General features: G+C 44.4%; 1 protein-coding gene across 1 annotated transcript in view; it reads left to right on the top strand.

The window, feature by feature from the left end:
* Positions 1-1,628: 1,628 nt before the first annotated feature.
* Positions 1,629-25,897, top strand: part of LOC133348680 (uncharacterized) — a 51,811-nt gene continuing 27,542 nt past the window's right edge. The window contains exons 1-8 of the mRNA XM_061561624.1: positions 1,629-1,877; positions 2,265-2,358; positions 10,198-10,329; positions 12,548-12,661; positions 13,905-14,000; positions 16,177-16,229; positions 16,798-17,086; positions 22,535-22,834. Of these exons, the coding sequence (XP_061417608.1) occupies positions 1,812-1,877; positions 2,265-2,358; positions 10,198-10,329; positions 12,548-12,661; positions 13,905-14,000; positions 16,177-16,229; positions 16,798-17,086; positions 22,535-22,834 (1,144 nt within the window). The 5' untranslated portion in view covers positions 1,629-1,811. The remainder of the gene's footprint in view (positions 1,878-2,264; positions 2,359-10,197; positions 10,330-12,547; positions 12,662-13,904; positions 14,001-16,176; positions 16,230-16,797; positions 17,087-22,534; positions 22,835-25,897) is intronic.

Genomic DNA, 25,897 nt, shown 5'->3' with positions numbered 1-25,897 from the left:
TCCCTTGATCGCACCCGGGCATCGATCAGCCTCCCATTATATCTGTACCAAATTGAAATTCCCCCGGTACAGCTATTGAAGGCTTCACGGATTACGCGGTCAAAATAGATGTTAAATAATGTGGGAGCCAGAGGACATCCCTGCCGCACCCCAAGGTGTACAGGAAAAGGCTCTGACTCCCGGTCACGTAGTTTTACCCGGGCCCACTCACCATCATGAAGGTCCTTAATGATCGAGAGCAGAGGGTGAGGGACTCCGAAAGCAGGAAGAACAACCCAGAGCCCAGGCCTACTGATGGTATCATAGGCCTTGACCAGGTCAATAAAGCAGAGATGTAGGTCTTCTTGGACAGAAAATACAGCATCTGTGCAGGACCGCCCTTTCCTGAAACCGCATTGGGGCTCTGCAAGCCTCTCCTCAGTGTGCCTAGCAAGGCGATGTTGAATAATCCTTGCCAGGACCTTTCCCGGCACATTGAGGAGTGAGATGCCCCTGTAGTTGTTACAGTCTGTGTGGTCCCCCTTCTTAAAGAGGGGGACCACCAGGGCATCCTTCCAATCCTGCGGAACCCGTCCAGTGGTCCAGACTGTTGTTATGATGTCATATAGGGCAGTCTGTGCACAAACGCCACCCACCCTCAGCATTTCGCTTGGGAGATCATCTCTGCCCGGTGCCTTTCCTGGTCTCAGACTCCGGATTGCCCTATACACACACACATTTAAACACACTCACATATCGTTGAATACTCACTTGTAAGCCGAATTCACTGCTTCATGGAGGAACAAGACTGTTATTATTTTTTACTTTTTCAAGGCAATAACACCTGTCCTTCAAACCTCTGATGCAACCCAAATGCACCACCACTATGGGGGCAGTGAAGATTATATGGCAAGGTGTGGCTTAGAGAGGTAGGCGGAGACTATAAGGTTAAGCTCAAAAGGACTTTACAAATAATATCTCAACCAACTCGTGAAAAATACTGCCATTAAACCATTCAATAGGCAACATTTCAAGCAATTGCTCCTGATCGTCATAGAGCTACAGAAGCCCGAGATTGAAAACTAATTTCCTTGGCACTGCTTTTTGTGTTTAGTTTTTTGTTCTTCCTCTGCTCCTCCGATTAGCTTAATTGCTTATGTACCGTGCGAAATAAGTTCAACGTACATACGAGTAATAATGAATTCGTCACAAAGTAAACTGGGTATTTATGAAATCCAGGTATCCCTCTATTTACGAACGTTCGTTTTACGAAACTTCACGTTTACGCAATGGGCAAATTATGGACACTTTTTTATTGAATTTCCGCTTTAACGATATTTCACACGGAATGTGCCATCAGATCAAACAAGATAACATCTCGCTGCCGTGGCCAAATATATCCCGGGTAAGGCCCCTCGAGCTAAGAAGCTCTTTTTTTCAAAGGGGGCGACTCGGCCGGCAGACAACACCAGACATTCCACAAATACATTCACTTGCCCACCCACACACCGACCACTCGCCCATTCACTCACCCACACACTCAACTCACACGATAAAAAAGTTGATTCGTAAAAGGTGTGGCTCCGAAACTACGTGGTCAACAATCGTAACTCACAAGGAAGTAAGTCTAACATTTTTTATTTGCATTCACTAAAATCTGTCACTGTTGAGATGCTAGCTTAGGGTCATGTGTCAGGGTGTGAGTCTCCGAAAGGGGTTGGTCTAACATAGCCGAGTCAGAGAGACACTCACAGAGCCAGCACCGTTGAGATCGCACGCAGCTCTCGAGTTCCGTCAGAGTTTCGTTGTCGAGACTCCGGCGGCCGCGAGCAATGGAGCTCACAGTGAAATTCCTCTGCGCGCTCGTCTTTTTTTTGGTCACGTTCTACTTCTCAGAGGTTAGCCGAGTGACCCAGTGCACGTATTTTGTTCTAGTGTGTGTGGCCCTGTGTGTGTGTCTCAGCGTGTGTGTCCCTGTGTGTGGTGACGTCTCCGCCACTTAGTGGCGAATGGCGGTTGTTGTGTCTCTGTGTTATTCGTGCTTTCGGAGACCCTGTTGTTGTGTTTAGTTTGTTGTCCTTCACACTCACCTCCGATTAGCACGGTTGGCTACATATGGTGCGAAAGAAGTTCAACATAAAGTACATATAAACATTGATGATGCCTTGCAACATGTGTGTAATTGGTTCATGACCAGCTCCGATTTGGTAGCGGAAACCTCACTTTGAATCATGAAAGTAACATTTGCTGTGTAGTAACACTTTGTTTTGTCTTTCCCTGTGAAGGTTCTGGTGCAAGCTCCATCCCTAGACGACAAGTATTGCCCCCCAGGGAAATATAGTGCCAAGACTGGTGTGTGCTGCAATATGTGTACGGCAGGTAAATATGTCGGTACAAGCCCACAATGTGAATTATGGTTTACCTGCTTGGGCAAGTTTATTTGGGGTGGCATGGTGGCAAGATGTTAACTACCTCGCCTGCTATACAGGAGGTCGTGGTGTTCAATCCCGACCCTGATGCCTGTTGCATATTTGGAGTTTGCATTTTCTCCTCGTGATCGCGTGCATTTTTATCTGGCTCCTGCGTTTTTTTTCCTTCTACATCTAGAAACATGCGTTTAGAGTATGTGGCTGCTGAAAATGTCCACATGATAGGCCACTTCATTGAGCTATAATTTGTGTCCAGGCTGCTTTTGAACCTGAGCTACAAAGCTCAGTGGGCCTTACCTGGTGAAATAAAAATTGTTTAGTTATTTTTTTCGTAGTTTTTCGTAAAAATTGTTAATGTTTTTTCCCAAACGTATTTTTATTGAGCAAACGATTCGGGTACACACAGTGGAGCATGCTTGGAAATTACCACCAGTATTATAGACACAATTCGATGGACAATGATTATTACTCGTAATAAAGTTTTTCAGTTAGATTGCATACTTAAAAATATGTCGTTAACCCACCACCTGACAGAGCCAATTAGTAAGGTTTGTCACGTAAACAAAACATGCCACTTAGTTACTGCTTCAGCATACCAGTTGAGTACTGTGACGTTTCGCTGGTGATCACAACCAACTTCATCGGACAATTTTCCAGAATTAATCTTACTAATGTCCTTTATCGGGTGGTGATGGTAGGTTAACGACACATTCATATTTACGCGATATAACCCAAAAAACACTTTTTATATGAATAATATTGGTCGCGAAAGCCTACGTGTTAAAATGGTGATTACCAACGTAAATGAGATAACCCTTTAGGGCAGCACCTTTACGTTTTACACTACAGTTGCCAAGAAAGTGCAGCAGCACTTAATTTGCAATAACTTCGGCTCAAATAACAATACAACCCCAGGCACGTTAAAGAGGCATTCAACCAGCATCATGTTTTGCCTGTCTCGTTTCTATTGTTGGCTGGTGTTGTCCCGTCTGATTTGTCTTGTTCGCTGGTGTTGTTCTGTCTCGTTTGTATTGTTCATTGTTGATGTTCTGTCTCGTTTGTGCAGTTTTGTTTCCTCAATAAAGAAAGAAATCCCCGTAATATTTGCATCTAATGTTTTGTATGTAAACAAATAACCCATTTATTTAAGTCCACTGTCGGATGAGGGCCTCACCAAAACCGCGTGTACCGTGGGGGTTATTTGACAAAACCTCATCAGACTGGCCAGTGCGGCTTGGTGAAGACAGGGAACATAGGTAGTGCAGCGCAACATTGGAGTTTTCTGCATTGCCCTGTATTGCGTACCATACAGCCTCACAGCCACCCAAGATTAACACTGCTAAAGCGTCTAAAGGATCCGAAGAGATCGGACACATTGCACGTGGTTTAGTCATTGGCCAGTTCCATAGAATAGGGTGCCATGGAGATGTTACCTTCCTCCTCTAGTATGGAGAAGGTCGTGGGTTCTATCCGGACCCTGACGCCTGTTGTATATTTGGAGTTTGCATGTCTCTCTCCCCGTGATCGCGTGGATTTTTCTCCGAGTCCTCCAGTTCCTCCTTGTACATCTAGAAACATGCATTACCTGGTAAAAGACATATAGTAAGTGTTTTTTCGTAAAAATAGTTCAAGTTTTTCCTTAAAAGTGTTTTTTTATTGAGCAAACGATTTGGGTACACACATGTCTGGGAATTGGCACCAGTAATATTGACACAATGCGATGAACAATTATTTTTTACCCATAATAACGTTTTTTTGTTAGATTGCAGTAATAAAAATGCGTCCTTAAACCATCACCACCCGACACAGCCAATTAGTAAGGTTTGTCATGTAAACAAAATATTCCAATTAGTTGCTACTTCAGCATATCGGTTGTGTGTTGGAAAGTAAACCCATTTACAATTTGAGTATGACGTTTCACTGGTGATCATAACCAGCTTCATCGGGCAATTTGCCAGAATTAACCTCACTAATTGGCTGTGTTGGGTAGTGGTGGTGGGTTAACGACACATTTAAATTTACGTTATCTAACCCAAATGTTTTTTTATGAATAATGTTGGTCGCCAAAACCTACGTGTTAAAATTATGATTACCAACGTTTTATGTTTTTAACCTGTCTATTTGAGTCAATAAATTCTTCCCTAGTGTCAACTTCCTTAACTGAGCTAATCCTCTAGGGCATTGGCTCTCAGAGTGTGGTCGCAAAACCTCCTCCAGGAGGTCCGCCATGGCTGTGATGCCAACCGCAGGTTCAAAATCAAAACCAGATTATTTTATTCATACGAGAGGAATTCTACGAGCGATACATCTCTTTTCACAGACGTCCATTAGGTTGATCAGAAAAATATAACAACGTTTATACCTTTTGCTTAGACATTCATTCATATTTTACTTGTGATATTTAATTACAAAAAATAGTCAGGTAAACTTCCCTGATTAAACTACCCTAACCCCAAGATGTAAATGACCGCGTAAAAAAAATAAACATTATAACTGCGTAAAAAAAAAGTGTTTACGTTCCGATAATATGAATCATGTAGTATTACTATTCGGATTTAAAGAAAAAAGTGAGTGAGGTTTGTCATGGGCTACACAAGTTTGGGAAACGCTCCTCTAGACTAAAACTAACAACGAAAAATGCTTACTTTATAATTTACCGGGTAAGGCCCAATGAGACTATGTAGCTCATTTTCAGAAGGAACCTGGCTATCACAAATGATAAACTCAACGAAGTGGCTTATCATCATATCGATATTTATAGCAGGACAATAGTAGAAATGCTTGATGTTGATTCTAAATGTGGAGGGAAAAACCGAAGGACCTGAAGAAAAACCCACACGACCACAGGAAGAACAAACTCCAAATATAAAGCAGGCGTCAGGGTTGCGATCGAACCCACAACCTCCTGCATATCAGGTGAGGTAGTTAAGATCTCCGCCTGATTGAGCCACTTTGTTGAGCTATCATTTGTGGTCAGGCCCCTCATGAAAAAAATACTAATAGCTCAGTGGGCCTTACCTGATAACATAAAAATTCGTTAATTTTAAGTCAATTTATTTTTCGAGATGTACTTACCTTTCCGATAGTTTTCACTTCTATAGCGTTTTTGCATTGGTGGTTAATAATTCTCATTATTGCTTCATTCAATCACTCATTCCCTCCAGAACCAACGCACTCGTCTCTCTGACGCTCTCTTATGACCTCCTGGCCCAGCCGTTTCTTGGGACGCCGTTGCTAGGCTGACGATGTGTCCTCCACATACCCAGATACGAATATGCTTTCAAAACGATACCAAATTATATTTTTTAAACACATGGATTTGTCTAAACCAACCACCAAACTGGGGGTGGGATGTGTATGTATACACAGTTTATATACAGCTTATATATTGTATACAATAGATTCTCATGCATGTATCGTGAGCTTAATGATTAACTCATTTTATTTATATTCGCCATTCTGTGCCTTGGTTCCGTGCATTTAAGTTTATGATTAAAAAAAATATTGTGTTTAACGCTCAGCATGGTTGGCTACGTACGGTGCGTAATAAGTTCGACATGCGTACATACAAACGAAAGGGGTTGGCTCTCTTATACCTCATTCATCTGCTGAAACCTTATGCACCTGTGTGGCGATGTTACTCAAAATAATTCAGCCACCTGTGTGTGCCTTGGACAAACCTGCGCTCAATGGGCGACATGCGCTGTGAAGTCCTTTTTGACAGAAGGAACACGGGGTCAGAAAGTGACCACAACAAACAATACAAACAATACAAACAAACTAACGATAGGAGTGCAACGTATAGGAAAGGTAAGCAAATCACTACATACGTAAAATAGATCAAGTATATAAGTTCAAATTGCAGAAGTTCATCATTGCTGAAGCTTGGGTAATGCAGCAAAACAAGAGCAAGACCAGCCCCAGACCACACCAAGACAACACATAGTCCCTCAATAAAAGTGCACTTTAAAATGTAACAATCAATACATGGTTAAGAATGAAATAACATTTTAGGTTTCATTTCAAAACATCTGTTTTCACTTACATACGCGTCTGTGTAGGTTACGTGCCTTTTACTAAACTATTTAGCTATTTCATGGGGCCTCCTGATGTAGATGCTCACCCCGAGCTCTCAATACTCTGATAGTTGCGTTGTCTTTGGGCTGTACGCCTTTTGGCGTCCTCTGGTCTAACACCATCCTCTAGTCTAACACCGATTGAGACTAGGCTCCAAAGAAAGCTGTCTCTGGTGTGGACCAATCAGTTTCAAAGACAATGCATATATTATCAGAGTATGTTTTTTTTGCATTCTGACCACAAGTCTTGTGGTTAATGCAGACATGGTTCCTTGTCAAAGGTTTCAGTTTGGTGTTTTAAAATCTTAACACATGTTTTGTTGCCAGAAAAAAAGGGGAAAACCTATTCCCAGTTTTTGTTGTTGTCGAAATTTCTACTCAAATTGACATTCCTCATAGTGACAGTGTGGGCAGACAAAGGTGTTTTTGTGACGAACTTCATACCTCGGTGCTAAATTGTACCCTGTACTTTTTGTACATAATGCATTCTACCAGCCTCGTCGTATTATTCTTGTTAGTTTATACGATGTTGACACACGGCATTGCCATTGGAAACTTGACCACGTACACAGTCGTATGTGCCTTGTTGTTTTTGTTGTTGTTCGTATTTATAGTTGTAACAAAACACTCATTACACACAGAGTGTTTGCTACAAATGAACCACAACACCTCGCTCATCTCGTCAAGGAGGATAAACCATCATCACGTGCACTCCGGTCATCCTCACAGTAGCAGTGGCTTTTGGCTGGCCATCGAACAAAGTCGGTCACTGCATCGCGCGCTTTCAGATGCGCTTCTGCAGCCATCTGGAACGCTCTTCTTTACGATAGTAGGAGCTATGCCCTTTTAAATCATCTCGATTGAAAACTAATTTCTTTAGAGCTGCTTTTTTGTGCTTAGTTTGTTGTCCTTCGGTTGGCTACGTAAGGTGCGAAAGAAGTTCAACACAACATAATACATAACCAGGTTTCTCTTGTATAACCAGTTCCCCATCGATAAGCCATTCATTGTCCAGTGGGTTTTACCTGTGGCAAAACATACCACACCTATAAATCACGCCAGCTTTAAATTATCTCACATCACTTGCCCCCACAAGTCCGTGTATGCTGTTGGCAATCGTCGACTTTGATGAAGTAATTCCTAACCTTACTTGGGCATAAACGCCATTGCTCAAGTCTTAGAGAATAAATACCTTAAATCACTTCCTGGTGTGGCGTTGTAAGCATCAGCACAGGTGAAATAAAAGTGTGCTCTTGGCTCATCATTGCCTTGCAATTCAATGTACAGTATAACACAACATCATCATTAGCAATGTTATGGCAACTTCATAAATACGCAAATTATATGTATTCGCGTAAAACAATATTTCAAAATCAGAATTCTGATTCATTATGGAGAAATCCGATTAGCCATGAAGCTCTTTTTCACAGATGTCCAGTAGGGGCACGGGTCACAGACTTACAACAACAAACAACACACAAACGATAGGAGTGCAAATTATAGGAAAGGTAAGCAAATCACTGTAAATAGACATAGACTCAACTTCACTGAGCTATTCGTAATTTTTAAAGAAGCAACCTGGCCACAAATTATAGCTCAACGAAGTGACTTGTCGTCATGTGGAAATTTATAGCAGCCAAATAATCAACATCCCATCAGCCACATAGCCTTCTGGGAGTGAAAAAATTCAACAGCATTGGTTGAACACAAGGAAACTTTGGAGTGGTTTCGGCACAGTGCAATGCCTGTAAAGACGTATGTATGTTGAACTTATTTCGCACAATACGTAGCCAACCGTACAAATCGGAGGTGCGATAAGCACGGTTGATAGTTCACCAGCATTTTTTGCTGCATGGGTATGCTTTGACATTGAACAGCGAATTGATTGAGAGAGCACTGTGGAATGTCAAAGTTACCCAACTATGAAGCTGTCAAGTGTCCACATTGCAGGGGAGAAGGAATGATAACATCACAATGGCCTGGCTTAGTTACACTCAGTCATGTCACTCACACATTATTTTTAAAGAAAACAAATACATTGTTTGTTTGTCTTCTCCAAATATATTCGGATTGTGCAATCGGCGTCATGTCATAGCCAACACGGTGGCGTGTAGCGTAGTATATCGATGTTAGCAACTCACTACTCTACGGGACGTCTGGCAAAAAACATTACCAAGCTGCAGCGTGTACAAACCTCTTTGGCACGTGTCGAGACAGGTACTGCAAAATCCGACCGTGTCCGTCCAGTGTTCGCCGAGTTGCATTGGCTTCAGGTCGCCGATCGAATACATTACACATAAAATGCTTGCCACTAATTAGCCACAATACCTTGCTGATCTTGTCCAGGAGCATATACCATCACGCAAACTCCGGTCACCCTCGCAGCTGCCTTTGGACATCTATGAAAAAGAGCTTCATATCTCATCAGATTCCTCAGTAAAAAATTAAAATAGTCTAATTCTGATTGCTGCCTTTAGGCACCCTAACGCAACGGTTCTCAACCGGGGGTACGGCGGACCCCTGGGGGCACGTGAGGTGATTTATAAATATGTGAAATTATATCATACATGAGAGTCATTGGTGAATAATCATGTATTAATCTGCCAATATAAAATATTATATTTAAATCCATATGGTAACCTGGAACGATATATAAAATAAATTCCTTGATCGTAAACAATGTGGTTTGCAATAGTAGCCAGCGAGCGTGAACGCACCGAGCAGCTTGTTAGGGTATACCTCAAACAATTGGCAATTCTTTAAAATATCGATGTTCATTATTAGTAGATTTTTTTCTCAGAACCAAAGTTGGGTCAGGCAAGGGGGGTACTCGGTTGAAACAAAATTCAACAAGGGGGTACACCAGTAGCCAAAACAGGTTGGGAACCACTGCTCTAACATGTACAGGGGTGTATGCAAGTGGTGGCCGATACACTAAGCGCTGTGATCCATTTTAGTGGAACTCAGCGGGCTCTGTTATCCACCAGAACGTTATGATCAACAATTACCCGGTTTTAATGCTGTAATGTCCAGGATTTCAGCTACTTTGCTTATAAACCTAGATTCTCCCCTAAGTACGAATCATTTTTGTTTTGTTCTCCCGTCCTGCCACAATGTAGAGCACACGGAAGTACACAGTAACCAACGCGCAATTAAAGCGTATGACATGAAACCTTGCCATCATTTGTATGTATGTTTAACTTCTTTCGCACCGTACGTAACCAACCGCGCTCATTGGAGGTGTGCGGGAAGGTCAACAAAATAAACACAACAACAATCACTTCTAATAAAGTGAGTTAGTGAAATGAGAAATTAATTTTTGGCGAGTCTTGTAACCTGGTAACAAGGTTTCCATTAAAAATACATAAGAAATATTGTTTCACTTCGTCAAGTACCCCGTTTTGTATTGCTTAAAAACAAGTTAATCCTGAAATGTAAATCGCATTCACTGATTGCATCATTTGGGCCAAATTATAATATTTGGTTAAGATTTAGTTCATGGTATACGTTTTGAATATTTGGATACTATATATTTCCACACGATGAGCCACTTTGGTGAGCTATCATCACGTGTGGCCAGGTCGCTTCTGAAAAAGACCTACATAGCTCAGTGGGCCTTAACTGCTGAAATAAAAAGTTTTAGTTTCAATTAATAATTGTAACAAAAATGTGTCTCTTTGCCTTCCAAAACACCCTAATTTTGTTTTACACAGGGAAGTTTGTCATAAGTGAGTGCACATCCAGCGGTGAAGATTCAGTTTGCGGTTCCTGCGTGGAGGGTGAAACGTTCACGGAAGAACATAACCACTTAGCAGACTGCCACGATTGCAGCTCCTGCAGTGATGGTGAGTGCAACAGGTGTGCTAGTTCATTTGTATGGTGAGCCATTGCTGGGCGCCACGGTGGCTGTCGCCTGATGAAGCTAGTGGTAATTACTGGCGAAACGTCGTACTCAGATTGTGAATGTTGTGGCTTGGCTCTCCAACTCACCGGTGTGCTGTACTGGTGACGAATTGGCATGTTCTGTTTTCGTGACAATCCTTACTAGTTGGCTGTGTCGGGTGGTGGCGGGTTTTAACGACACTTTTATATAGTAGTAGGTTTTTACCCTTTAAACTGGTACAAAACTGACACCTTTGTACAAGGCATCATGTTTGCAATAACCACAACGCAAGTAGTCAAAATGCAAACAAAAAGAAACAAATCTGATAATGGTAATGATATGCACCGTCCTTGAAGTTGATTGGTCCACACCCGAGACAGCTTTCCTTAGAGCCTAGTCTCCATTGGTGTTGGACCAGATTACACCAAAAGGCGTACAACTCAAAAACAGCGCACTATCAGAGTCGTGAGAGCTCGGGGTAAGCATTTACACTATGAGATCTCCTTTACCAGTGGAAAAATATAGTAGTAGGTTTTTACCCTTTAAACTGGTACAAAACTGACACCTTTGTGCAAGGCATCATGTTTGCAATAACCACAACACAAGTAGTCAAAATGCAAACAAAAAGAAGCAAGTGGTGGCCGATACACCACTTCAAGGACAGTGCATATCATTATCATTATCAGAGTTGTTTCTTTTTGTTTGCATTTTGACTACTTGTGTTGTGGTTATTGCAAACATGATGCCTTGTACAAAGGTGTCAGCTTTGTACCAGTTTAAAGGGTAAAAACCTACTACTATATTTTGCCACTGGTAAAGGAGGTCTCATAGTGTAAATGCTTAATCCGAGCTCTAAAGACTCTGATAGTGCGCTGTTTTTGAGTTGTACGCCTTTTGGTGTCATCTGGTCCAACACCAATGGAGACTAGGCTCTAAGGAAAGCTGTCTCGGGTGTGGACCAATCAACTTTAAGGACAGTGCATATGATTATCATTATCAGAGTTGTTTATTTTTGTTTGCATTTTGACTACTTGTGTTGTGGTTATTGCAAACATGATGCCTTGTACAAAGGTGTCAGTTTTGTACCAGTTTAAAGGGTAAAAACCTACTACTATATTTTGCCACTGGTAAAGGAGGTCTCATAGTGACACTTTTATATATTTAAGCAATCTAACCCAAAAACCTCTATTATGGATTTTACCTGGTATATAGAAAGTCGTGGATTCGATCCCGACCGTGACGATGCCTCCTGTATATGTGGACTTTGCATGTTCTTCCCGTGGTGGTCACGTGGATCGTTTTCTTGGTCCTTCAGTTTTCCCCTCCATATTTGGTTTTAGAGTATTTGGCTGCTATAAACTAAACTATCAAACTAAACAATTTATATTTTACCAGATAAGGTCTCTGAGATATACAGATATTTTTTACAAGTGACCTGGCCACAAATGATATCTCAATGAAGTGGCTTATCACGTGGAAATTTATAGCAGACAAATTATTTAAACGCGTGATATTGATTCAAAATGTATAGAACCCGGAGAAAAATCCACGCGACCAAGGGGAGAGTGGCAGGATGTCATGGGTTCGAGGTAGATAATATCTCGCCACCGCGGCAGCCTTAAAAATGTCCACGTAATAATCCACTTCGTTGAACTATCATTTGTGGCCAGGTCGCTTTTGAAAAAGAGTTACATAGCTCAGTGGGCCTTATTTGATGAAATACAAATTATAATTTATTTTGGTTTTAGTTGAGTAATGAGTCAATGTTATGGTGATCTCACAGCTCTCTCACACTCCAAGAGTCATTCTTGCGGGTTTAAACGATCTATTCAACAGCACGGATGCCTATGGGAAGATAAGAATAATACGTACATTTATTGAATGCTTTTCATCTCGGATCTCAAAGCGCTGTACAGGACAGCAGGAGCAGACACTTAAAAATAATGTCATGAATATATTTTCAAAATAATTTACTAAATTAACTAGGTCTGCATCCCCAGATCTAAGGGACCTTGAGGGGACATATGGGTGAAGCATGTCAATGATGTAGGCTGGGGCAAGGTGGTATCAGAACTTCCTGTGCACCATAAATAGCCACACGTGCTAATCGGACGTTTATATTTGGAGAAGCAGGGGAAAATAAGTGGTGATTTTTACTATTTTTTTGTAATCTGCAACAGGTGAAGAGGAGGTGCTTCCTTGTAAAAGCACACGTAACACTGTTTGCCAATGTAAGGAAGGCTATTACAGATCTACATACTCAGAGAAGTGTGAAAAGACAATGCCAGGACCAGGTAATGCTATCCGCGATGAAGAATTTGCTTTGTGTATTCGCTGAGATTCTTCAGCTCAGTTCAACATATGTTCCTTTATTATGGCCTTTTCATAATTAATAATTAACACAGAATATTGAGTATATTGGGTATATATAATATATTATACAATATAGTATGTATATATAAATATATTACATAATATACATTGCGTATATATTATACTAAATATACTCAATATCTACTTCTTTTTTGTTAATTATTCATTATAAAAAGGCCATAACTATGGAACCACCTCTAAACTATGGCTTTTTCTTTTATATGCCTTTAAAATCCGACCAGTGATCGCAGAGCTGCATTGGCTTCTGCCTGTCGAATAAATACATTATGGGGTGGAACTAATAACACACTAAGTGCTTGCTGCAATACAATACCTTGCTGATCTCGTCAAGGAGCATAAACCATGATTACTCGAACTCCGGTCATGCTCGCAGCGGCTTTTGGCTAATGACTGAGCAAAGACGGTTACCGCATTGCGCTCTTTTAGATACGCTTCTGCGGCCGTCTGGAACCTTCTTCCTTTCGATGTTAGGAAGCCACCGGAGCTATGCTTTTTTCAATCGAGTGTTTAGTTTTATTGTTCTTCCCTCGCACCTCCAATAATTATCACAGTTGGCTACGTACAGTGCCAAAGAAGTTCAACATAATACAACATTATCAAATAAAAGTGGGAGTCACTCCACTCAAGGTATATTACATGTTTTCGCCTCGCTATGTTCTGCACACGTGAGTTCCCTGAGTGATTTCATACAATTTTCACCCCTGTAAATAACCACCCGTTATCATCACTTTTCCACAGTCCTTTTTAAACGATCCTGTAAAGCCAGAGTGGACAACCATTTCTTTATTGAGGGTCGAATTGGGCTTTTAAATACATTTGGTGCAGGGGGAAGGACACAAACTAAGCACAAAAGGCAGTTCCAAAGAAATTGGTTTTCAATTTAGATTGAATAATTTAACAGTGCTCCCAGTGGCTTCCTAATATCGGAAGGAAGTGCGTTCCAGGCGGCAGCAGAAGCGCATCTGAAATCACGCAATGCAGTCTCCGTCTTTGTTCGATGGTCAGCCAAAATCCGCAGATGCTGCGAGGATGACCATAGTTTGTGTGATGGTTTAAGCTCATTGATGAGTAATCGATATTGTAATAGATATGTTGTTAAGTGTTAAATCATGAAAACTAACATTTGTTGTTTTCTTCTTCCAGGTTGGATGGTCGTTGGTCTAATTATTACATTGATTTTGATCATTATTTCTTTAATTCTCTTATTGTGTTATTTTTATCGAAAATTGAGAGGCAAAGGTATTAACCACCACACCAATAATGCTGATTATACCACGGCTTAATTATAAATCAGTTTGAAACAAAACAACATTTAGGACACTGTGTGTCATGAAAGGTTATTAAGGTCCACGCATTAAAATAAATTAAACTAAGCTTTTTTTATTTTACCAGCTAAGACCCACTGCGCTCTACAGCTATTTTTCAGAAGCAAACTGGCTGTCATAAATTGTAGCTTAATGAAGTGGCTTATCACGTGGAAACGTATTGTGGTCAAATACTCTAAACGCACATTGATTCTAAAAACCTGAGGACCTGGAGAAAAATCCACACGACCACGGGGAGAGAGACATGCAAACTCCAAATATACAACAGGTGTCAGGGTCGGGATCGAACCCACGACCTCCTGTATGCCAGACGAGGTAGTTCACAGCAAGGGGAAGAGTGATTAAGGGTTGTGGAATAAAAAGTACGGAGACACGCGACACTCTCACTCACAATCATCTTGAGCAGAAAACTGAGTTTGGCAAAGAGGGGTGGTCGTCTGGGCTTTTCAGGAGGCAACACGCTGCAGATCAGAGGGTGCTTGAAGCACTTGCAGAGGCGCTACACACATAATCATAATAATAAGATGCCCTCTCAAGAGTAGCAGACACGTCCAAGAAGCTGGGTTCTCATCCAGTAGAGCTCCCAGTAGTGATTCTTGAAGTTCAACTCCATGCAACTGCACAGAGTCCCGCTTGGGTTTTGAGTCCAGACAAACCCGAGTGGTGTTGTCTGAGGTTTATGGAGCAGGTTCCAGGCGTGGGCTCTCTACTCTTCCAAGAGATGGTCTCTGTGCTGTGCCTTTGCCACACCCCAATAACCCCACCCATTTGGGAAACTACTCAGGATTTTGTCCTAAACAAGTCTTAGTTCTATGTGCGCAAAAAAATAATACGGGAAAACATTGATAATTTCTCATACCATACTATATTGCATCCTATACTGCCTCGTGCAAAATGTCACGTGTATTTCTGGTACATCGTCACAGGAGTTCTCATTATCCGTTAATGAAGATAGCAGCCATAGAAGTTTCAAACTCATAAGATTGGCGGTTTACTAGTTTGTTGTCCTCCCCATGCACCTACAATTAGCACTGTTGGCTACATATGGTGTGAAAGAAGTTATACACACACATACAACACATAATAGTGCATTCGCAGGATTTACGAGCTCACAAATACCAGTGAAATGGGGATTGACCAATTTATATATGAGGTTAAGAACTTTATGATTTGAGTAAAGTTTATCTTAAAATGTATCCTCGTCCTCAAGTTTTCCCTCATTTAGAATTAACGTCAGGCGTACAGAGTATTTGGCTGCTCCTATAAATCTCCACGTGATGATAAGCCACTTTGTTGAGCTGATATCATTTGTGGCCGGGTCGCTCCTGAAAAGAGCTACATAGCTCAGTTGGCCTTACCTGATAAAATAAAAACATGTCCATTTATATCGTTCTTTAGATACGTCCAGTGCTCACTGAGCTGCATTGGCTTCCGGTTGCCATACGAATACATTATAAGGTCCCACTCATCACACACTACTTTGCCTGGTATGCAGGAGGGCGAGGGCTCGATCCCGACCCTGACGCCTGTTGTATATTTGGAGTTTGCATGTTCTCCCTGTGGTCACATGGATTTTTCTCTGGGTCCTCCAGTTTTTTCCTCCACATTTAGAATCAACATCACGCGTTTCGAGTCTTTGGCTGCTATATATTTCCACGTGATGATGATAAGCCACTTTGTTGAGCTATTATTTTCGATGCCGAGGTTACTTTGGAAAAAGAGCTATGTAGCTCAGTGGGCCTTACACATGTAAAATAACAAGTAGTTTTTAGTTCATGAGGCCGGCTCATTATGGTTCTGAAACTAAGGCCGGCTCATTACGGTTCTGGACTTCTACGCCTCCATGTCGATGCTTCCTGCCTTTACAAAACCCCCACCGCCGACCAGCGTGGTGAAGTATATTCAATTAATCCGCCTCCCATGATCCATACAGTGTGGGTAGCCTTGATCCAGCGGTGGATTGCCAATAAAGCAGTACATGAAAGCTCATAATTTTTTTCACGCAATTTTGTTTTTAATTTTACCTTTCACTACCGCACTGCTCACCAACTTTGTATCTCTCATTTGTATGGATACCCAACCGTGGGAAGTTTCAAATGGAAGGGGTTATACAGGAGTCTCTCTGATTGATATACTTTCCAATGTGAGTATACTTTCTTTTTTAAACCTGTTTTTATACCTAAACCGTTTAAAATTAAACAAATTATGAATCTGGAAAAAGAACTGAACGTCTAACTGAAATATTTTCCAAAGATGCACGACAAATTCTATCGTAAATCAGTCTGATTCATTGTGTTTATGACTATACAGTAGTTCGAAGTAACATTACAATAAAAAATGAAAAGCTCCTGTAAATGCATACACCCTACGTCAGTGTTAAAGATAGTGGAGTGTGTATCAAAATCACCGCTAACTTTAAAGTAATGTTTAATTTCACGCCCTGGAACTGTATTGTTCATTGAAAAGTGACAAATTTGGAGAGTACATTATGAAAAGATCTAAGAATGTATCTGGACCATTGCTCTGACCATAGGCATAATATAAATGCAGCACCTCTAAATTGGCAAAAAAGGCATTAACACTCCACTATACCTGTGGCAATACTACATTTAAATTCAGGTTGGCTACGTATGGTGCGAAATAAGTTAAAAACAAATACGTCTATTTTTTATCATACACAAGTATAATTGGTTCTTTTCGCATGATCACAGGTTGGACACTGGACGTCTAGACAGAAACTGATTTACAAGAACAGAAAAATGCTGCAGAGCTGCATTGGCAAAAACCCTCAACACCTCCTCGATGAACTGGACAGCCAGGGGACCATCTCTCACAGCGTCTACCGAGAGGTCCAGTGCACTCGCAACGGCTCTGACCGTGCGGCAAATCTGATCCAGAAATTTCTGAACGACGGTGAGACGGCCTGCCAGAACCTCTTAGATGCCCTCCACGCAACTGAAGACAAGTATCCGAACCTTGCGGACTGGCTGGACTCCCTCGGTATGTAGCTGCATTGTGGATCATGACATACAATTGCCCTTCCGCCCTCACCCCCGATAAGCACGGTTGTTTACTACGTACGGTGTGAAAGAAGTTCAACATATATACTATGCATTGCTATACACTACACTATACACTGCACTACACACTACACTATACACTACAATATGCTACTATTCTAAATAGAAAATAATTTCTTTATAAATGCACTTTGTGTGTAGTTTGTTTTCTTTCCCCCGTACCTTCGATTAGCATGGATGATACATACGGTGCGATACATTTTAAACATACATACATGGTTGCGGTGGGTTTTTCATGGACTACTTTAGAATCCGAATATTTATGCTGGAGGAATCTGAAGAGCTATTAAGCTCTTTTTCCAGATGTCCAGCAGGAGCACGGGGTCAGAAAGTTACAATAACAAACAATACAAAGGAATGGAAGGCGTGCAAAGTATAGGAAAGTTAAGCAAATCACGAAAAACAATATGTCCAAGGAGTTATCAAAGCCTTCTCCAAGTTTGCACACAGATTCCAAAGAACACAGGATGAGATGTTACTATCCTTTGTGCAAGCACTTCCAAGAGTTCATGAACAGTGAGCCTGGTGAAATTTGGGGAGCGCATCGTCAGTAGTGAACCTTTGGTTCCTAGGGTGTTTCGGCCTTTCATACAATACACCCTCCCCAAAGGCGGCCAGCGACAGGGTGATCAATCCTACGCTTGCGTCCCATTCCCAATTAGGCATAGGAGTTGCCTTGTTGTTGATAGCCAACATCCCATGGGACTATTTATGGCAGGGGCGTCCTCCTCCCTGAGTCAAGCATTGTTGACTGCATACCTCCTGGCCCTCTCACTTTGGGGCCCAGCTGGGGTCTTTCCTCTTCATCCAGAGCCACTGACTGCTGCCTTCTGCCGCCTCCGATACAGCTCTGATTGCCGAACGCTGGCTCTGGCCCTTAATTCCCAGGTCTCTAAGCAGTCTGGTTGTAGATGTTGCCACAAAACCTCTGCAGCCCACCTCCACTGGTCGGACTTCTGTGTTCCAGCCATGATGCCGTGCTTCGGCAGCTGGATCGGCATAGCGCAGATGTTTTCGCTCATAAGCCTCATCTACTGAGTCCTCCCAGGGTACTGTGAGCTCAATGATGAAGACCTTCTTGAGCGAACGGGACCAGAGCACCATGTCAGGTCTTAGGGTGGTGGTTGCGATCTCCGGAGGAAACACAAGTTGCCGGCCAATGTCAGCTAGCATTTTCCAGTCGCGGGCCAAGCGCAGCTGGTCTCGCTCTATTGGTGTAGAGCCGCTCTTCGGTGGTTTAGCCCCTTCGCGGACAAAGGTCGTCCGTAAGGGGTGTGATGCTGCTGGGGGTGGTAGGGAGTTGGTGGCAGCTCGCTTGTCCTCCAGGGCGGACGCAAGGTTTTTAAGGACTTGGTTGTGATGCCAAGTGTAGCGTCCTTGGGTGAGGCTTGTTTTACACCCTGTGAGAATGTGCCTGAGGTTGGCTGGCATGGAACAGAGGGCACAGTCTGGATCTTCACCATACCATTGGTGAAGATTAACTGGTGTTGGAAGGACGTCATATGTTGCTCTGATGGAAAAGCTCAACCGCCTCGCTTCCATGGCCCACAGATCCTTCCAGCTGATCTTCCTCTTCTCCACACTGTCCCATCGAGTCCACTGTCCCTGGTTGGCAAGAGAGACTGCCTTGGCCCACCTTGCAGCCTCCTCCTGATGGCGTACTTGCTGCACTACCATCTTCCGCCGCTCTGGTGCAGTGGCCTTACTCCAAGCAGCACGGCTAGTTAGCCCAAGGCCTCCTCTCCCTTGCTGAACATGACCCACAATGTCAGCATGTCTGAGGGCTGCTGTTGCCTCCTGGACTGCTTTTCCTGGCCTCCATTTGCGCCCAGTTGCCAAGGTCGGCGCGTTGTTGCTCACCACTGGGTCTCGAGATTCATTCAGTGTCATCTGGAGCCTGGTTTTTGCACACTTGAATTCCTCGGTTAGACTGGTGAGGGGCAGCTTGAGGATACCATCTCCATAGAGGCCTATGGTGGTAAGGCATCGTGGAACTCCGAGCCACTTCTTTAAGTAGCTCGTGACTCCTCTTTCCATCTTCTCCACTGTTGAGATTGGAACCTCATACACTGCTAGGGGCCACAACACCCGGGATGGAGACCAAACTGCAGACACCAGGCCTTTAACTTTCCAGGTAGCTGGGTGTTGTCGATGGACTGTAGGCCACTACTAATGTCTTTGCGCAGCTGTTGCACCTGGTCTTTGTCCTTCAGGCTTGCATCATACCACCTTCCAAGGCTTTTTACCGGCTGCTCAGACACTGTTGGGATTTGGTCATCTCCGATGAAGAATTTCAGGTCACAGAGTACTCCCTTCACAATCGAGATGCTGCGTGACTTGGATGATTTAATCTTCATACGGGCCCAGCTGATGTTCTCTTCGAGTTTTCTGAGCAGTCTCCTGGTGCATGGGACAGTGGTGGTCAATGTTGTAATGTCGTCCATGTAGGCTCTGAGTGGAGGGAGGCGAAAACCAGAGTCGACTCGCTGTCCACCAGCAACCCATTTTGAGGATCTGATGATAACCTCCATTGCCATTATGAATGCCAATGGAGAAATGGTACATCCCGCCATTATACCTACATTCAGGCATTGCCATGAGGTGGTGAACTCTGAGGTGGTGAAGCAGAACTGCAGATCCTGAAAGTACGACTTCACCAGGGTTGTGATGGTGTCCGGTATGTGGAAAAATCTGAAGGCAGACCACAGGAGTTCATGGGGCACAGAGCCAAATGCATTGGCGAGGTCGAGGAAGACTACATGGAGGTCCCTTTTCTCCACCTTGGCCATTTGGATCTGGTGCCAGATCATGCTGGAATGTTCCAAGCAGCCAGAGAACCCTGATATTCCTGCCTTCTGTACAGATGTATCGACGTACGCATTCCTTTGCAGGTACTCGGCCATCCTCTGGGCAATGACCCTCAAGAAGATTTTACCCTCGACATTCAGTAAGGAGATTGGGCGGAATTGGCTGATGTTCACTGCATCCTTCTCCTTGGGGATCAGAACCCCGCCTGCCCTATGCCACACTTTGGGTATTATCTTTTTTTGCCAAGCTGTTCTCATAAGCCTCCAGAGGAACCTCAGGACGTCTGGTGCGTTCTTATACATTTTGTACGGGACTCCATTTGGCCCCGGGGCTGATGCTGTTCTTGCCCCTCGAACTGTGTTTTCCACCTCTTTCCATGTCGGAGGGCTGGTCTCAATATGATGTTCCGGGGGTTCAATGGGTGGGATATCTGATGGGATGGCCAGATGTTCATGTCGCTTTGAATCAAAGTTTGTTGTTTTCAGGTGCTCTTCTAGGTCTTTCTTTGTTGTTTTTAGAACTCCACTTTTTTCCTTCGTGAAGAGACTTTTAAGGAACTCGAAGGGATCTTTATAGAATCGAGTTCTAGTTTGTTCTTTCTTCCTTCTGCGTTTCCGTAGGTTCTCTGCTCTACGGAGGAATGCCAACCGGGTTTTGATGTCAGCCTGAAGTGCCTCTATGCCCTCCTTTTCCACTTCCGAGGCTTTCTTCCACTGTTTCTTAAGCTGTCTCCTTTCTTGAACGAGGCGCTTGATTTCTTGTTGCCTCCTGGAAACTGGTGGGGTTGGAACCTTTTTCCCGCCTTTTGTCTCTTGCACTCCAAAGCGTTCTGCCCCGTACTCATAGATGATGTCTCCCATCCTCTCCAACTTCTTCTCCACTGTGCCTCGAAGTTTCTCGAGGGTCAAGGTAAGGTCAGTATTCACTGTTTCCCACAACTTCTTGTCACTGGCGCCAGGCCACTTCACATACGGTCTGTGCCCTGGTAGTCTCCTCTCGACTGCAGGTCTGGGAGGCTGGGTGAGTTCCACTCCTGTTGTTGATTCAACCTCAGTTGTTACTTCGGTGCTTGAGTTTACGTCCTCCATGACAGTGGTACTGATGCACTGCAAACTATGGTTTGTGTCAAGTTGCTGTGCTTCATTCGACTGATTTGATGGCTTTCGCAGAAAGTAATCAATGCGAGGCCTCTGTCTCTCTTTACCCAAACACCCCTTCTTCCCCTGGTGGATCCTCAACCCATGGTGTGATGTAACTTTCCTCCAACCACAGACACATACCTGCATCTGTTTGTGGCCTGCTGTTGCAGCGGAACTTGTGACAGTTGCTGTGGTGTTCTCTTGTGCTGTGCTCTCATTACTCGTAGTCGTTTCCGGTCCAGTCGTTACCATGTTGTCAGTCGATGAGTCATCTTCCGCCCCCGCTCTCGCAGACTCTAGGGGTATTCTCGTATGTTGACTTTCTGTAGCTAAAGCGGGTGTTTCCAACATACTGCGAAGCATGGGAAACTACAGAAATAGGAAGCTAACCCATGACTGTCCCAGTGGGGTCTATTCCCTCCTGTCAGTCGTCTCTCCGTGCCGCCACAAGGACTTTCCCCTGATGTCAGCTGATCTTTCTCAGCAGTCACTGGACAAGTCCAGATATTCAGATTCCAAAGAACACAGGATGAGATGTTACTATGCTTTGTGCAAGCACTTCCAAGAGTTCATGAACAGTGAGCCTGGTGAAATTTGTGGAGCGCATCGTCAGTAGTGAACCTTTGGTTCCTAGGGTGTTTCGGCCTTTCATACTATACACCCTCCCCAAAGGCGGCCAGTGACAGGGTGATCAATCCTACGCTTGCGTCCCATTCCCAATTAGGCATAGGAGTTGCCTTGTTGTTGATAGCCAACATCCCATGGGACTATGCATGGCAGGGGCGTCCTCCTCCCTGAGTCAAGCATTGTTAACTGCATACCTCCTGGCCCTCTCACTTTGGGGCCCAGCTGGGGTCTTTCATCTTCATCCAGAGCCACTGACTGCTGCCTTCTGCCGCCTCCGATACAGCTCTGATTGCCGAACGCTGGCTCTGGCCCTTAATTCCCAGGTCTCTAAGCAGTCTGGTTGTAGATGTTGCCACAAAACCTCTGCAGCCCACTTCCACTGGTCGGACTTCTGTGTTCCAGCCATGATGCCGTGCTTCGGCAGCTAGATCGGCATAGCGCAGATATTTTCGCTCATAAGCCTCATCTACTGAGTCCTCCCAGGGTACTGTGAGCTCAATGATGAAGACCTTCTTGAGCGAACGGGACCAGAGCACCATGTCAGGTCTTAGGGTGGTGGTTGCGATCTCCGGAGGAAACACAAGTTGCCGGCCAATGTCAGCTAGCATTTTCCAGTCGCGGGCCAAGCGCAGCTGGTCTCGCTCTATTGGTGTAGAGCCGCTCTTCGGTGGTTTAGCCCCTTCGCGGACAAAGGTCGTCCGTAAGGGGTGTGCACACATATAGGACGTAAATCTATATTGTCTAACATGAAAAAATTCTAATCTTACATGTTTTATTTGTGTGTGTCCTGACAGAACGTAAATCCATTGTGGTCGTTGAAGGAAGAAATATGCGTCTCGTCCGCAGAAATAAACTTAATCTGAAGCTGTGGATCAGCGACGACCCAGACTCCCTCCTAGAGGAGCTGGAGAGAAAATTGATCATTCGGAAGGAAGTCTCCGACGAGGCCAAAAATCAGCACAATTCTTTAGAAGCCACCGGGTTCCTACTCGACCACATTGTTAGCTGTGGGGAGGAGAGGTGTCGGGAATTCCTCGATGTGCTTAAAACCATACTCAAGTATCCAAAAGTTAACAAATGGATGAGCATCCTCGGTAAGTACATAAGTGTGTACGAGACCGCCACGGTGGCGAGATGTTACCCACCTCGCCTGGTATACAAAAAGTCGTGGGTTCAATCCCGACCATGACGCCTTTTGTATTTTTGGAGTGTGTATGTTTTTCCCATGGTCGGTTAATTTGTCTCCAGGATTTTCTATCTATATTTTGATTCAAAGTACGTTTTATTTCTGACCTGATCCAGTTTTGCGATCCCCAAGATTGATCACGCCATCCTCATTTACACAACGTGTGCTCCTCCCTTGATTTAAACCCTTTCCCAATCCGATGACGTCCGTGTTCGTTATCAGAATAAAATAACGTGATTGGTACCGAGGCTCCCACAAGACCATATGAGACGATGTGTGGCACAGTTTTGCGCCAGTTATCATAGAGTGTGTTCTTGTCGCTACTGTTCTCTGCAGTGAGTAATGAAGTATTTAAAACAATGGTACTGCTATGCCTCTCTAAATAAAATTAATGCTGAATCGCTTGCGTATTCTGAGATTTGGCGGTGAACGTGACACTCACCCTGAGACTTGCAGTCATCTCGGAACGGGAAAGGTTTAAGAGTCAAATGTTCAGACCTGTAACGTATATTGGAGCTAAATTTAAAAAATATATATATATTGAAAGGTAAACTGCACTTTGCTAAGATAATGAGCAGATTTTCAATGCATTCTACCACGTAAACGGATAGATTTGACTTAAAACGTCCGTTATTGCAGGAATTCATATTCTTTGGTTCTTTCGATAAAGTCATGTAGATAGAAAAAATAACAAAAATCAAGTGAATAAAAAATACCACGACGTTTCGATCGCAACACAAACGGTCGTCATCAGGAAAAGGGGTTAGCCTCTAAAGGCAAACAGAGTATAAAGGTTTGGAGATGGGTGTAGCCCAAGTGTATCAGAAGCACTAGCAGCATGTATGGGCAGCATCACGTTAGGAGCAATACTTCTGCCAAGGCTGATCATTATTTTAATGCTGCTGGCTCACACGAAATTGATTTCTCTAAAACAATGGTACTTTGCAATCCGACTGGCTATCAACAAAGATTCGTTCATGAAGCCATCCATGTATACAGACACAGACAATTTCAAACGAGAGGATGGTTATAGACTCAGCAATCATTGGAAAGATGGCATCAACCACTTTGGGTCAAGACTTGACTTGTTTTCTTGTCAATCAACCTCCACTGTCAACAGTGTGGTGTGTGGAGTCGGGTGCAATGATTTCCTGGCGGCCCTTTTCTGCATTGGCATTGCTGCTGCATTGGCATTGCTGCTGCATTGGCATTGCTGCTGCATTGGCATTGCTGCTGCATTGGCATTGCTGCTGCATTGGCATTGCTGCTGCATTGGCATTTGCTGCTGCATTGGCATTGCTGCTGCATTGACATTGTTGCTGCATTGGCATTGTTGCTGCATTGGCATTGCTGCCCCGCACATGCTGCTGGTATTGCTGATACACTTGGGCTACGCCCATCTCCAAACCTTTATAAACAGTTCGCCTTTAGAGGCTAACCCCTTTTCCTGATGATGACCGCTTGTGTTGCGATCGAAACGTCGTGGTATTTTTATATTCACTTTATTTGTATGATTTTTTTTCTATCTACGTGACTTTACCAAAAGAACCAAAGAATACACATAAACTGTTGTTGAAGCGGCAATGAAGCTAGGTCGCAGCAGCAGCTTTTGTCTGTCCATTTGTAGGGGTGTTAAAGAGAGGGCCCGTTATGCATGGCAGCCTATGGAAAACAAACACAGTGGGCAGGGCTACGTAAGTGCACGAGGAGGTGCCCTCTACGACGTCCGAGCCAGACACCCTGGGGGGGCTGGTTCGAACGTTATGATCCCCCGGGGCCCCACCCCTCAGGGAGGGGTTGGGTATAAAAGGGGATGTTCAAAGGGCTCGAGTCAGTTATGTTTAAGCTAAGGGAAGAAGACTGAAGACGTCTTAGATAGAGCCCTGGACTCCCCTAGTTCGATGTCCTTTTCAGGGCCGGACAGGACTGAGCCAGCGGCGTGGTCCCGAAAGCCAGAGCCGGTGCTCTTGTAAGAGCTGGTCTGGAACTCCGGGTACCGGGCCCGACTTACCAGTGTCGGGCCAGTTAGCCTCCCCTAGCCCATTAGTGGAGGATTCGGGGCTAGGACAGAGTTAGCTAGGGGTGTATCCCGAGTTATACGGGTGAGGGGGCCGATACCCCCTCGAGTGTGTATATGCCCACTGTCGTATTGTGAAATAAATATACGTGTGCCTCAACCTCGGCGTCAAGCGTCTTCACCGGTACTTCAACTGGTGTCAGAAGTAATTCGAACATGGACACGCGGAAAACAGCACGGGCAAAAGTACCGCAGGAGGAAGACACTGCCGAGATCGTCGAGCCCGAGACGGCTCCACAAGACATGGTGCAGCCGGGGCCTGACGCCTCCTTACCGGGGCATCGAAATGAAGAGGGGCCGCAGTCAGACGCGTTACGGCTGGCTCACGGGAGGCTGGCGGAGCTGCTGTATGCCGCTGCCGCCACGCTGGAGACCATCACGCGATTGGGGGCCGGTGATCCAACACGGGGCGAGGCGAGCCAACGACCAGGGCGCCTTCCCGCCATTTCGGAGCAGTCCGAATTTGAAATTCCCGCCATCGACGCTACAGCTGTTCAGGGCGTGGCCAGCCTGAACATCCGCTCCGACATCGCCGTCGCTGGAGCTGCAGCGTCATCACCGCCGGAGGGTGCGTCATCACAACCGCGACAGGCGATCCCATCGGCCGTTCGCACCGACGCACAGCCGAGTGGTGGTGACATCTGCCTGCGGGAGTCTACAACAACCACTGCGCTTCATCAGAGACTGCCCCCGCTGAAGGAGTTCATCGGCGCGGAGGGAGACTGGGCCGGGTTTCGCCGACGTTTCCTCGCCCATCAGGAGATGGCGAAATGGTCCGATGAGGAGGCTCTCTGCGCGCTGCCGGCGCTCCTCGACGGCGACGCGCTCGCCGCACTCACATCGGCGCCGAGAGAGAAGCGGTCTACATTACCGATGGCGCTACAGCTGCTGGGC

This window comes from Lethenteron reissneri, chromosome 27, assembly GCF_015708825.2.
Source record: "Lethenteron reissneri isolate LAM-NWPU_2019-01 chromosome 27, ASM1570882v1, whole genome shotgun sequence".
In the NCBI taxonomy this organism is placed as follows: Eukaryota; Metazoa; Chordata; class Hyperoartia; order Petromyzontiformes; family Petromyzontidae; genus Lethenteron; species Lethenteron reissneri.
Note: the sequence above shows the minus strand (reverse complement) of the source record. Positions and strands in the feature narration are given on the sequence as shown.